General features: G+C 44.2%; 1 protein-coding gene across 11 annotated transcripts in view; it reads right to left on the reverse strand.

Moving 5' to 3' along the window:
- The window catches only part of LOC146175345 (uncharacterized), a 72,615-nt gene that overhangs the window by 26,842 nt on the left and 33,730 nt on the right, over window positions 1-12,043 (reverse strand). For 2 of the 11 annotated variants that reach the window (XR_014701370.1, XM_084581689.1), the window contains one exon: window positions 7,753-8,054. The exons of 1 other annotated variant lie outside the window; for it this stretch is intronic. Coding sequence is in view for 5 of the 10 variants with exons in the window: in XM_084581689.1 (XP_084437815.1) it covers window positions 7,997-8,054 (58 nt within the window). In the remaining 5 variants the exon portion in view is untranslated. Of the gene's footprint in view, window positions 1-3,591; window positions 4,954-5,602; window positions 8,055-8,554; window positions 8,626-10,732; window positions 10,838-12,043 lie in introns of those variants that run through there. 8 more of the 11 variants (XM_084581687.1, XM_084581688.1, XM_084581685.1 and 5 more) reach the window with 8 other exon arrangements.

Genomic DNA, 12,043 nt, shown 5'->3' on the forward strand with positions numbered 1-12,043 from the left:
TGAGTTCATTTGTTTTGTGAGTTGTGCGGTAAAGACGAAGTGTTGCACGCGCACAGCGAGAAAAAGATGCTACATATTTTGGCGACAAGGATGGTAGCGTAAACCAGGACTTCGGCGTGGACTGCTGACCGTCCATCATGAGCTTTTCGGGTCTTCAGCCGCCTCCGCCCTTCCGTGGGAGTAATGGAGGCTGGCGTTCCACAACTACATGCTGGCGTCTGGTGCCTCCACTAGATACCTCCACACTTCTGCTAACCGGAGAGGGCTATCCTGCCAGCGAGTTTTCTACACATTGTCGCCGTCGTCCCCTTCAGCGCCTACCGCTGCTGCCTCACACTCCGGTGACGATGCTATCTTTTTACTGGCGACGCACTACAAATCTTCCATAAATGTGATCGCCGCACGCCACCGTTTTCAACGCTGAGTACAAACTGCCGGAGAGATGGCATATGAGTACACATCGCTGCCCTTCGCAGCCTTGTCGGCGACTGCGGTTTTTTTGGGAGCTTCGCAGACTACAAAATCAGGAACCAGCTGGTGAAGAAGACCATTAGTCACCATTTCGGTGAACGCCATCTCCTTCTTGACTTTCTCGCGCGCCCTGGCCTTTGCTAGACAGTGCCAGCAAGCTTGCCATGAAGCAAATGAGCTGTCGGGAGAGGTGGCTCCAGTACAGCGCGTGAGATGCGAGTGCACATCATAACGGGTCCCTCAGGTCCCTTGCATCAAATGCAGTTGCCACGTATGTAAATCTTCATCTGCACTTCCGGAGCGCTCGTGCTATCGCTGCGGTTCTCCTACCCACCTGGCGAACGACTCCACGTGGCAAGCTCGCAAGTAGAATAGCCAGCCTCTAATCCGCGGGCGCACGACTCTCCGTCTTCCCCGGCACGCGTGCCGGGGGCGGGGAAGAGGACGCCCATTTCCGATGGAAATAAAAAGTTGTGCAACCAACCAATCGCAAACGGAAGTGTCGTCGGTGCGGCAAAGTGGGCCATTTGGAATCTGCAAGTCGTCTGATCGTTCCAGTGAAGTGCAGAAAGTCGAAGATGATTCCTCCAGCAGTGATGCTATTGTACGTCTCCACTGTTCCTCTGCAACCTGTTGCTTTGCCAGACAAGCTTTGGGATAAGCCTGCAATCGACATCGTGGGGCGTTTCGACCAAGCTCCTAGTAACTGTCGCTTTGCTATAACACTCGTTGACTATTACAGTAAATGGCCGGAGGCTTCTTTCACAACTGCCACAGTTCAAGAATTGCTTCTAGGTACATTTGTTCACAAGGGTTACCCTGAAAAGATTGTGTTGGATCACGGATCACAATTCTCATCCTCGGGGTATACGTAACTGCTACTCCTCAGTTTATGACCCCCAAGCCAATGGACTTGTAGGACAGTTTAATAAGGTTTTCAGGGCATATGTTCAGATGGCTCTTTGCGAGCGACGTAACCTACGTACAGCTATTATTGAACTCTGTGTCTATCGCTGTGCGCCACATGCCACGACAGGAATCGCTCCAGCCATCCTAGTTCATGGCCAGATGCCTCGCATAAGACTTAACGTTGCGTGCCTGCCAGATCAGTGCTTCTCGACTGATCGCACAAGAGCGCTGAAGCTCTAATGCCAGTGGCTAGAGCAGAAGTAAGCCAAATATAAGCTTTATGCAGACCAGCGGAGTGTAACCAAGCACTGTGACTTTCAGATTGGCAACTATGTGTGAGTTCGTAAGCCGATTGTGCGAGGCAAGCTGGCTGCTCGGTTTCGGAGCCTTGAAGAGTTGTGGAGCAAATTGGACCAGTCTCATACCTGCTGGATGATGGGCGAGCGTGGCACTCGTCCAAATTATGAGCTGTTAGGAAAGCAGTTCAGTGCCAACCTCCGCCTTCAGCTCTGATGGCTCTCCTCGCTAACATTTTGTTGCCCACTGACTGCACCCGAGTGTCAACCAGTCCACGTACCAGAAACGCAGACCAGAGTCCAACCTCGCGTAGCCCCAATAACGCTGATGTTAGCCTGGGAACTTCCTCATTCCTGGCTTTGCCTGACACAGAACCGACAGACCCCCCCTGAACCCAAGTGTGCCTCAACAGCAGCAACTACTACTCCTCTTCCTTCTCCCTGCAGAAGCATTTGTCAAAAGAAGCTTCCCGCAAGGTTTAAAAGACTGTGATGTATTAAAGGATATTTAGCCATTTGCTAGCAAGCTTTTTTTTTTTTTTTAAGCGCGGTGGAAATGTGATAAAGACGAAGTGTTGTTGCACATGTGCATGGAAGAAAACGAGGAAGTGAAATACAGAACGGCTGGGGAGCAGTCAATTGCTGCGTTGCTGTCTTGTCTACGCTACAAGTTGCCTTATGTTTCTTTGGCTCGAACCCAGGTGCTCCAGAACAGTAGTTGGTTATGTAAAGTATTGCGCAATTGAGGTGTAGGCATTTGGTAGGAATGAGCCAGTCTTTTGCACATAGTATTACATAGCCCTTCTGGCCTTTTGTGCATATCGTCACATGCGAGAGTCGGGCTTTAGTGACGTGAACATTTCTGAGCGGTTCAGTTTAAAGGGATGTTCCTTACTTTTGCTCACCTTCAAATAGTGCGTTGTGTGGTGGCTGCATGGTGACTAGGACAGTGAATTACATTGACCAATATTTTTCATCATGCAGTCACGATTTTGTACGAGCAGATGGAAATAGCTAAAGATGTTTGCACAGGGCAAATGACATCTATGTTCTTGTTTACCAACTCACTTGACCAGTTAGCTTATGGTGTTGTCGAGAGCAAGCCTTTGGCGTAAATCGCTTTCTTCGCCATTCTCCTGTGAGACCAGAACATGTACACAGCTAGTGTAAACCAGACCACTCGGCTGCTACACAGAAACGACCGTTATAGGCAGGCACTACATTGTGCATCCAAAGTGGTGAGGGAACCATATCTGGTAAACTTTACCAGTAGGCCTGTTCCTTGGCTGAAGTTGCAGAGGTGCTCCGTTCAGTGCACCTACTGGAGGAATAGTCGAGCCTCCTCATTCTGGACTGGAGCTGACCAGCGAGGCCATTTATTAGGACGACTTTCCACCAACAGGGTTATCTGCTTTTACTTCAGGTTTCCATGAAACATAATTAAATAGTGCTCCTTTGTTAAGGCGTGACACTGATCTGCTCCCTTTTTAACAGTGATCGGATGTTCCAAGAGCCTAAATGGAGAAGGTTGCATACACATGCAATTAAATTACTTAGCATTTACTAAACATATTTATTCAGTCATATTTTTTGACCTACTATGTCTAAATATTAAAACATCCTCGCAGCCAGTGGAACTAAATTTTTTAATCAAGAGTTTTATGGGTTGAATTCATGATCAAACCGGACAAAAAGCACAACAGCTGTATACATTCTAGACCAACTTTGGCTATGAGGGACACTGTAGGGGAGGGTTCTGGATCATTTCGATCACCTTTAACTTCAAAAGGCATTGACTGCACAGTACATGGGTGCTATGCTTTCTGCATCAATCCAAACATGGCTGCCACGCCTACGGTCAAACCACGGTACCCTGGTTCAGTGGTTGAGCGTCTTAACCACCGAGCCACTGCGGTAGGGTATAAGTAAAAAAATAGGTGAATAAAACTTGACTTTTTTCTTGGCACACACCATAGTTTATTTCATCCATGTCTCTGCTGTAACACCCTAAGTACATGTACTTAACTTAACAATAATGAATCAAAAGCCCAGACATTTGTGTTTGGTGCATGATAGCCACAGCTGCTTATGCGCCATAAAACCCCATATAATTAGACATTGAAACTCTGTGTATGGGCCCGCAACTTTAAACCCAAGCTCTAAGGCCATCTCTAGCCCATGCAGTGCTCAGGGCACTGCTGCCACCCAATCACGTGATCTTGCAACTTTGGGGCCAGGTTGCAAAGCTTAAACAGTTACTGCACACTCCTAAAGCACTGTATGCAATGACTATGGCAAAGGAAGGCGACAGACGGTGGCATGCGGGCACCATCTACAAAGCTATTCGATAGCCCCTTTCGGGCCCTAACAGGAAGAACACTTTCATATAATGCCTCCTTCCTGGTAAGCATGTGAAGCTCTCATTGTTACAATTGTTGTTCTTTTTTTTTTTTTTTTTTTTTGAATTATGGTTATGAGGAGCAGTACCCTCCCCTATTTTTTTTTTGTGCCACCCCACCGAGAGTGCCATGGCATCCCTGATTTTCTGCAAGAGTAGAGTTGCCTGGAACTTTCTATGATTCTGTTACTCTTCAAAAATGCTTGCTTTTGTCGCAATGCCCAGTCTACTCCCTTGGCTTTGGTATCTGTGACAGCACCTTTTGCATGACATTGTGGCCCATAAGGCTTGACAGCAGTAGTCAGTAAGTCAGGCGGAGAAGGAAACAACTTTATTCAACGCATTACTAAGTGTCAAGAATGTCCTGGGCCAGGGTCACCAAGGCCAACTGATCATTCATTAAGCCAAGCACAGATTCCTCATGAACTTTTACTAAAGCTTTCGTAGCACACTTGTTGCATGCAGGTTATTCGCATGGTTGGTCAAAAGACCCCATGCCTTGGGGTGTGCAGTCAAGCTGCACAATGGGGAACTTGTGAAGCTGAAAAATTTTCTCAGGGAAGCAGACAAGACCCATTCTCACCTTACATACATTTTGAGCTTTGGGCTCTTTGTGCCTCATAAAAGAGCCAGAAGATTGTGACCTATTATACACATTCTGCTTCATAAAGTGCTTTTAAATGGCACCTTCATTTTTTAACAATGACTTTTCAATAACCAAGAAAAAGCAAAAAAATATGCCAAATTCAAATTTACTGCAAAAGCTATACAGCATGGGGTAAATAAAAAAGACGTGAGGTATGTCTGATGCCGTGGCCTTTGTCTTCAACCATCTGAGGATGTCTCTTGCAGTTGGCAGGTGACATGAACAGGTGACTCCTGTGATGTCACAAGACCGCGTGTCATTGTTGAAGTGGCAAGTGCTGCTAAATTTAGCTTTGCCATTGAGATGGGAGGGTGAGATCAGAATCCAGCCTTCTAGGACTCTTGGGTCCCAGGCTAGACATGCTACCCTAGGTCACACAAGCACATTCATTCAGCTTGGTTAAAGCTGGTCTTTATATTTATGTCACTCCTGGCAGCTTGAACAACATACATCACGGTCCACTTCACACCGTGTCTCTGGCAGGTGGCATGGCTGGCCACTTTTCGGCTGTTTCAGTGACATCATCTGTCTTAAATTTACCTGCCTTTGTGTTTGCTCGCATTAAATGTGCGTGTGACGTCAGCAGCGACATATGTTCTCATGTGGTTTAACCATGTAAACTGTCCTGATCTTCAATTTGCTTCAAGATAGCAGGCCTGGTCCTTTGTGGCAGTTGTCAAATGCCGAGAAGCATGCGCTAAGTGATGCAAGGAACAGCAGGCAAAAAGATACAGGCGTCATCTACATATAACGTCTATCAAGATAAACTATGCCAAACCAGTGTTTTTCATTGCTCTATTAGATTTAGGCACATTAAACTTATAATTTTTTTCAAACATATTTAACAGCAAAAGGTCAGCATTGCTTTTTTTAGAGTACAGATCTAAGTATGATTGTTTTTGCATTAACTAGCCTTACATTGAATACTTGTTCCTGCAAAAAGGCTAAGGTAAACCCCAAGTACCAGGCCACAGCGACCTCTTTTCGATGGGTAAACCAGGGCACCTTTGTGTTGAGCGATGTCAGTGCATGTTATAAAACGCCGGGTGGTTGAAATTTCCGGAGGACTCCACTATGAAGTCTCATAGCCTGAGTTGCTTTGGGATGTTAAACCCATAAGTTAAACTAAACTAGTAAACCCCAAGTGATCTTTCTTTACCAACACAGGAGTAGCATGTTATACTGCTGATAAGAAAGTTAACTATCATTGAAAATAATATGTTCCAAAAAAGAAAAACTGAAATCCAAAATCAAGTCTGTCTAATTAAACTGCCATCCAAGAAAATTCTGCCCCAAGTACAAAATTCAGAAATGTGTACCCTATCAAAATGCAATATGTGAGTGCATACAGCTGCAGGTATAGTAATCTACTGGCAGTAAATTTACTGCCAATGGGTTCTTAAAGAGACATGCATGTGAGCACATACTGCTAGCCGACAGAAAAGCATACTTCTGAGCTGTATATTATTTTCTTAGTCACTGCATAAAGTTTCGACTAAACATGTGCTTGCCTTTTGACCTTGTGGCCAGCAGGCACCATTACAACACTTTGAACTTGCACAGATTACAGCAACATGTTTTTGTTGGCATCAAGGAATTTTTCAAATTCGCGTGACTTTTAGAATAAAAACAACCAAAGTAATGTATATATGTCTTTGTGTGCATTCTTGCGACAAGGTACCCTAGTCACTTAACTATATGTCAGAGTTTTTACTATATCAAAGTTTACTATAGCAGGATTCTACTTATATGGACTCTTGTGAAATTGCTGCATCTACTGTCCAGCAACCAAACATTTATACACACAGCACAGCCATCCTGCTTTAAGTAGACCCCTTTACAGTAAAGTCACTGGGACCAGCAAAAATCTTTACTATATCAGTTGTTGGTGATGACATGGTTCTGAAGATGCTGCCTGGTAGTTAAATGGGCACTTACTGAACACGTCTTGTTGCTTAATAAAAAAAAACACTGAAATACCTTCCATCTCTCCCTTATCTCTTCATGCAACTTTTTTCAGTTATAAAAATTTTTTACATCTTGTGGAAGTACTTTTTAAGCATGAGGACAGTGTAGCTACAAATACAACCAAGTATGGCTTAATGTGAAAACCAAAGCTTTACATGAACACGGTGTCACTTTTTGCTGTTCCTGTCCTTTAAAAGGCAATAAATGATAAATGCGCGTGGCAGTCAAGTGCTGCAAGAACGCACATGCTGCACCTCTTCTTCTTACCTCCGCTGCCTCATGCTTTGTGCTGCACTGTGCTGTGAATGTTCGCCCAATTCCTCCCCTTCCCTTTTTCTTGCCGCACTTTTACTATCCTTTGCTTTCTGAACGGACCGCACCGCCTCTTTTTCATGTTTGTAGACAGCTTTACTTTTTTTTTTTCTACGCCCTGCGTGCTTTCCCTCATGGCTTCAAGGCTTCCGTAAAGTAGGCTTCTCCTGAATCTGCTTAGCCTGGTGGTAAAGCCACTTAAAAAAAAGACTGTTATTTTTTTTTTTTTTTTTCAAATAAAAAATATATATTTGCCACGCGATTCTAGGTAGTGCGCGGGAGCGAGAGTCGTCGCCGCGACCAGGTGCACGTTACTATAACGGATGTCTGCCAAAAATGTCTTTACTATAAAGGGGGAGAAATGTACAGTCGTGAGCAAAAGTGGTATACAACACTCAGCCAGTGGCGAAGCGCGCGAAAACTGCATGCCAATTACTTTATCTAGCAACAGCTATCTGTGATCGGAACAATAGTGGCAGTGCCCCATTTTATCCACATGCATGTGTCACTGTCGCTGTCTCTTGCGCTGTCGTATAGGTGGCATTTTTACGCAGTTTTCCCTAGCTCTGTCACTGGCTGAGTATTGTATACCACTTTCGCTCACGACTGTACAGTTGTCTATGGAAGATAAACAGGGACTTCGGTTTCACTTTACTATATCAGAGTTTACTATGCGGGGTTCTACTTATATGGACTCTTGTGAAAATATCTACTGTCCAGTAACCAAACACACAGCACAGTCATCCTGAAAATAACAGCTTGAGGGGCTAGTTGGTGCTGCATAATACCCAGAAATGTGGCGCAACAAACACAAACACATGCATGTTTTTGTGTTTATTGCGCCACATTTCTGGGTATTATACAGTCGTCCTGCTTTATTTTTCACGTTTTCGAGCGATAGCACAAGTGCACTGGTCCACGGTCAATGGATGCGTAAGAATACTCTTGCCAGTTGAATTCGGGGCCTTTTTTAGCTACAGAGTCGGCACCTGTGAATCAAGTCCCAACATCAATATATGCTGGTGTCATCCTGACATCCCAACAACGTTCCATCCTGGAAAGTGTGAAAGAGTATTTACAGCTCTGTGAGAAAACTTGACCTCGGTTTTTATTTTTATATTTTTACAATTAACAGATTATGTGAGCGTAAGCATGTGCCAGAAGGCAGAACATGAAGTCCCGGCGGCCCATGACATGAACTAAAATGAACACCTGCTCTGGTGGCTTCTCTGCAGTACATAGGTGTCAAGGGGCGCAGCGCACGCGCGCGCGCACACTCACACACACACACACACACACACACACACACACACACACACACACACACACACACACACACACACACACACACACACACACACACACACACACACACACACACACACACACACACACACACACACACACACACACACACACACACACACACACACACACACACACACGCGCGCACGCACACACACACACACACACACACACACACAATCCTACAAGCAGGCTGCGCCTAAGGGCAAAATGAGGCAAATCAGCTGAGAGCAACATTGATACACTTACATATGAAGGCCGGTTCTCGGGTAAGCAACATAAAAAAAATGCTGTAACATTCAGACACGACGGCGGCTTTTCTGCAGTGCAAAGAGCAAAGCAAACTCATCACGACCTAATTGCCGATATAGATCAGTATTCAGGTAATAAATATGTCAAATCCTTAATTCTGAACGGGTCAACCTTCTTTTTTTATATTTTTATTCTGTAGAGAAGTTCAGCAACTGCCTTGAAAGTGCAGCTGGTAATGTGAAAGGCTTTTGAATGGACTGTTCAAAATTCACAAGTAATTTACCGAACTGCCTGCTATATCAGCGAAACCACAATGTTAAACTACATTTTTCCACAGTATTGAAAATAAACACGCGCCTAATATTTCTTTGGTCATAAATATGACCATTCATTGGCTTCCTTAACTCAAACGTATTTAATTGTGACGAACAGCGCGGGCTCGTTTCACTATCTTTGTTTGGTACGTGTCATATATCGTACGTACTAACATGTTATTTTGTAGATAGCCTGTAAGATATTGTTTATCTGCTCACTAAACACGTTTGTAGGTACCGGCTTTCCTGGCTCTAAATAAACAGACTAAAATGAAAAACGTTTAATTTCAGTCGGAATAGTTTTTCCAATTTGGCACTCCAAATTGGTTAGAATGAACTGTCAATTTTGAAAGAGGCTGAAATTGTATACACGCAGTAGGTATATCAAATTATCTGGGTGATGCATCTATCGTATATATAGGACTATATATAGGAAAGATGCATCACCCAGATAATATAAATTTATTTATATATCATTTATAGTTATAATAAATTATATATGTGTGTGTGTGTGCGCGCGCGTGTGTGTGTGTGTGTGTGTGTGTGTGTGTGTGTGTGTGTGTGTGTGTGTGTGTGTGTGTGTGTGTGTGTGTGTGTGTGTGTGTGTGTGTGTGTGTGTGTGTGTGTGTGTGTGTGTGTGTGTGTGTGTGTGTGTGTGTGTGTGTGTGTGTGTGTGTGTGTGTGTGTGTGTGTGTGTGTGTGTGTGTGTGTGTGTGTGTGTGTGTGTGTGTGTGTGTGTGTGTGTGTGTGTGTGTGTGTGTGTGTGTGTGTGTGTGTGTGTGTGTGTGTGTGTGTGTGTGTGTGTGTGTGTGTGTGTGTGTGTGTGTGTGTGTGTGTGTGTGTGTGTGTGTGTGTGTGTGTGTGTGTGTGTGTGTGTGTGTGTGTGTGTGTGTGTGTGTGTGTGTGTGTGTGTGTGTGTGTGTGTGTGTGTGTGTGTGTGTGTGTGTGTGTGTGTGAATTGGACCTCACAACCTACAAGGATTTCTTGGTATATAAGCTACAAAATCCTCAAGATCAACAAATATACAAAAGGATATTCCAGGGTCAGCCACCATAGTGGCTTTTGCAGATGTCTTTGCGATAAGACTGTTTCGTACAATGTCAACCTTGGCTCTAACTTTGCTATGTAAATTCCACGGCAATTAAAAAAGCAACCACTATTTTTAAAATAACAATTAATATGGGAAGAGAAGACGTGAATTAATTATTCAGATAATCATTGACCATATTAATACATGCAGTGCAATTAATTTCCCTTAATTCATACCAATATTGTATACATTACAGAAAATAAACAACTGATTGCAATTATACACTATATCTGAAATTATTACGCACAGTGATCAATTACGACACATGGAAAGTAACCAAACAACACCAAGAAAATTACTTTTAAGCTCCTTCCAATTATTGTCATAACACAAATATGCTTGAACTGCAATGAATCAGTGCGATTTTCTTTATATTTTGTTTAATACCACTTCAAGACATATTTGTTGTTCGAAGTTGACAGTTTGCGCACGTTTATTCTCAAGAAGTCAACATCTACTAAACGCATACTCCATGTATTCACAGGAGGGAAGAGCAGTACTTTTAAATCCTCGATGTAACAAGCGTCGATATATCGAAATCCTCGGTGTAATGAAGCATTTTTAATTTGCTTGTCACAAATTAACTTCGTGTTCATAGAAGTTGCACCATATACATTTAGTTTCACTATAAGGAAGCAAATATTGCCGCACTTTCTATGAAGTGAAATTGCGTTGCTAGCTCAAGAAGAACGCGAGAAATTGTGCCGCGAGTTGGAAGGGTTAAGCGGTGCGCGTACAGATGCGCATACCGGCGAGCGTACATCACCTACTGGTTAAAGCGCCTGCGCCACCTGGGGTAGTACGGGCGAGGTTTGCGAACGTAGTGTTGGCCGAATCCACTAGGCGACGCGACCAACTCCGCAGTTGTAAAGCCCCTGGAATTACGCAGTGGGACTATCAGCAAGACCAGACGGGACAAGGAGCAACTTTCGCAGCATGTCTCCCCCGCCCCTGCACACACAGACACACACAAAAAAGAACCCACAAAAAAAGCGTGCAAAAAACGTCTTTCTCCTATTTGACAACGGCAACAGGCAATGAATGCGGCGCGCCTTTAGCGCTGAAAGGGAGCCGAGCTGCAATTATCGCAGTTATTTACTTCGAAGGGTGGTAAAATTTTGGAAGGGTCGGCATATAAATGATCACAGCCGCATGACAGCTTCATTTCCCAAATATAACTGAACTGAAAGATCTGATGGAGACGTAGGCGCCGGCTCATCGCCGATTGTTCACGAGCGTGCACTTTAATGTCGTATATAGGTATATCACCCAGGGTCAGTGGCATAGCCAGAAAGTTTTTTCGAGGGAGGCTGACGTTGCTGCTCAGCCTCCTCCGTATCGAGATGCCTTTCACAAATTTGTCACCTCTCAACTGAGCCATAAATTCTGCATGCCGGGATGCAAAATTGCACGGAAGAATGGTGGTACCCTCCGGGGCTTCCATTCCATCGAGTATGCTGAGCATTTATTGTTTCAGACGAAGATTATTCAATTTATCGAATGCAGAACTGAAAATTCATCGTAGCCAGTTTTCCAGCCATACAATTAAGGTTAGTTCTAATACGTAGTGTTCCTAACGGACCCGCAGATGAAATGGTTGTCTGCACTCTCTCCAGTGTGCTTATATAACTTTGATTATAATGCAGTATCTGCATACTATACTGTTACGAACAGACGAGGACTCCCAGCAGACCACTTCGACAGAAGCCTCATAAGCCCTCCTCTTGGCTACGCCCCTGATATCACTAGTGGCGTAAATCGCGGCTGCAGCCGGGGTCCGTGACCGTCCTTTCGATTTGTTCGGGTAGTGGGACACAGCGTATATGCGAATGGCTCAGCAGAATTAGATGTCAGAAAGCATATATATGTGTTGCAATCGCAATCTTCCTAGAATAGCCATGCAACGATCTACGTGTGTTAGTGTTTGAATTAAAGCCTATATGTTATTTGCAGTCAGTATATAGGGACTAGCATTATAATTTAAGGTATAGTCTTGCGCGGACGCCTCAAAGCTATTTTTTGGTGCCCTTTTCAATTGTGCAGAGATTTGGCGAATGCGCGAGACAGGCATTGACAGTGTG

Source organism: Amblyomma maculatum, chromosome 10, assembly GCF_055883805.1.
Source record: "Amblyomma maculatum isolate TAMU_Amacu chromosome 10, ASM5588380v1, whole genome shotgun sequence".
Taxonomy (NCBI): Eukaryota; Metazoa; Arthropoda; class Arachnida; order Ixodida; family Ixodidae; genus Amblyomma; species Amblyomma maculatum.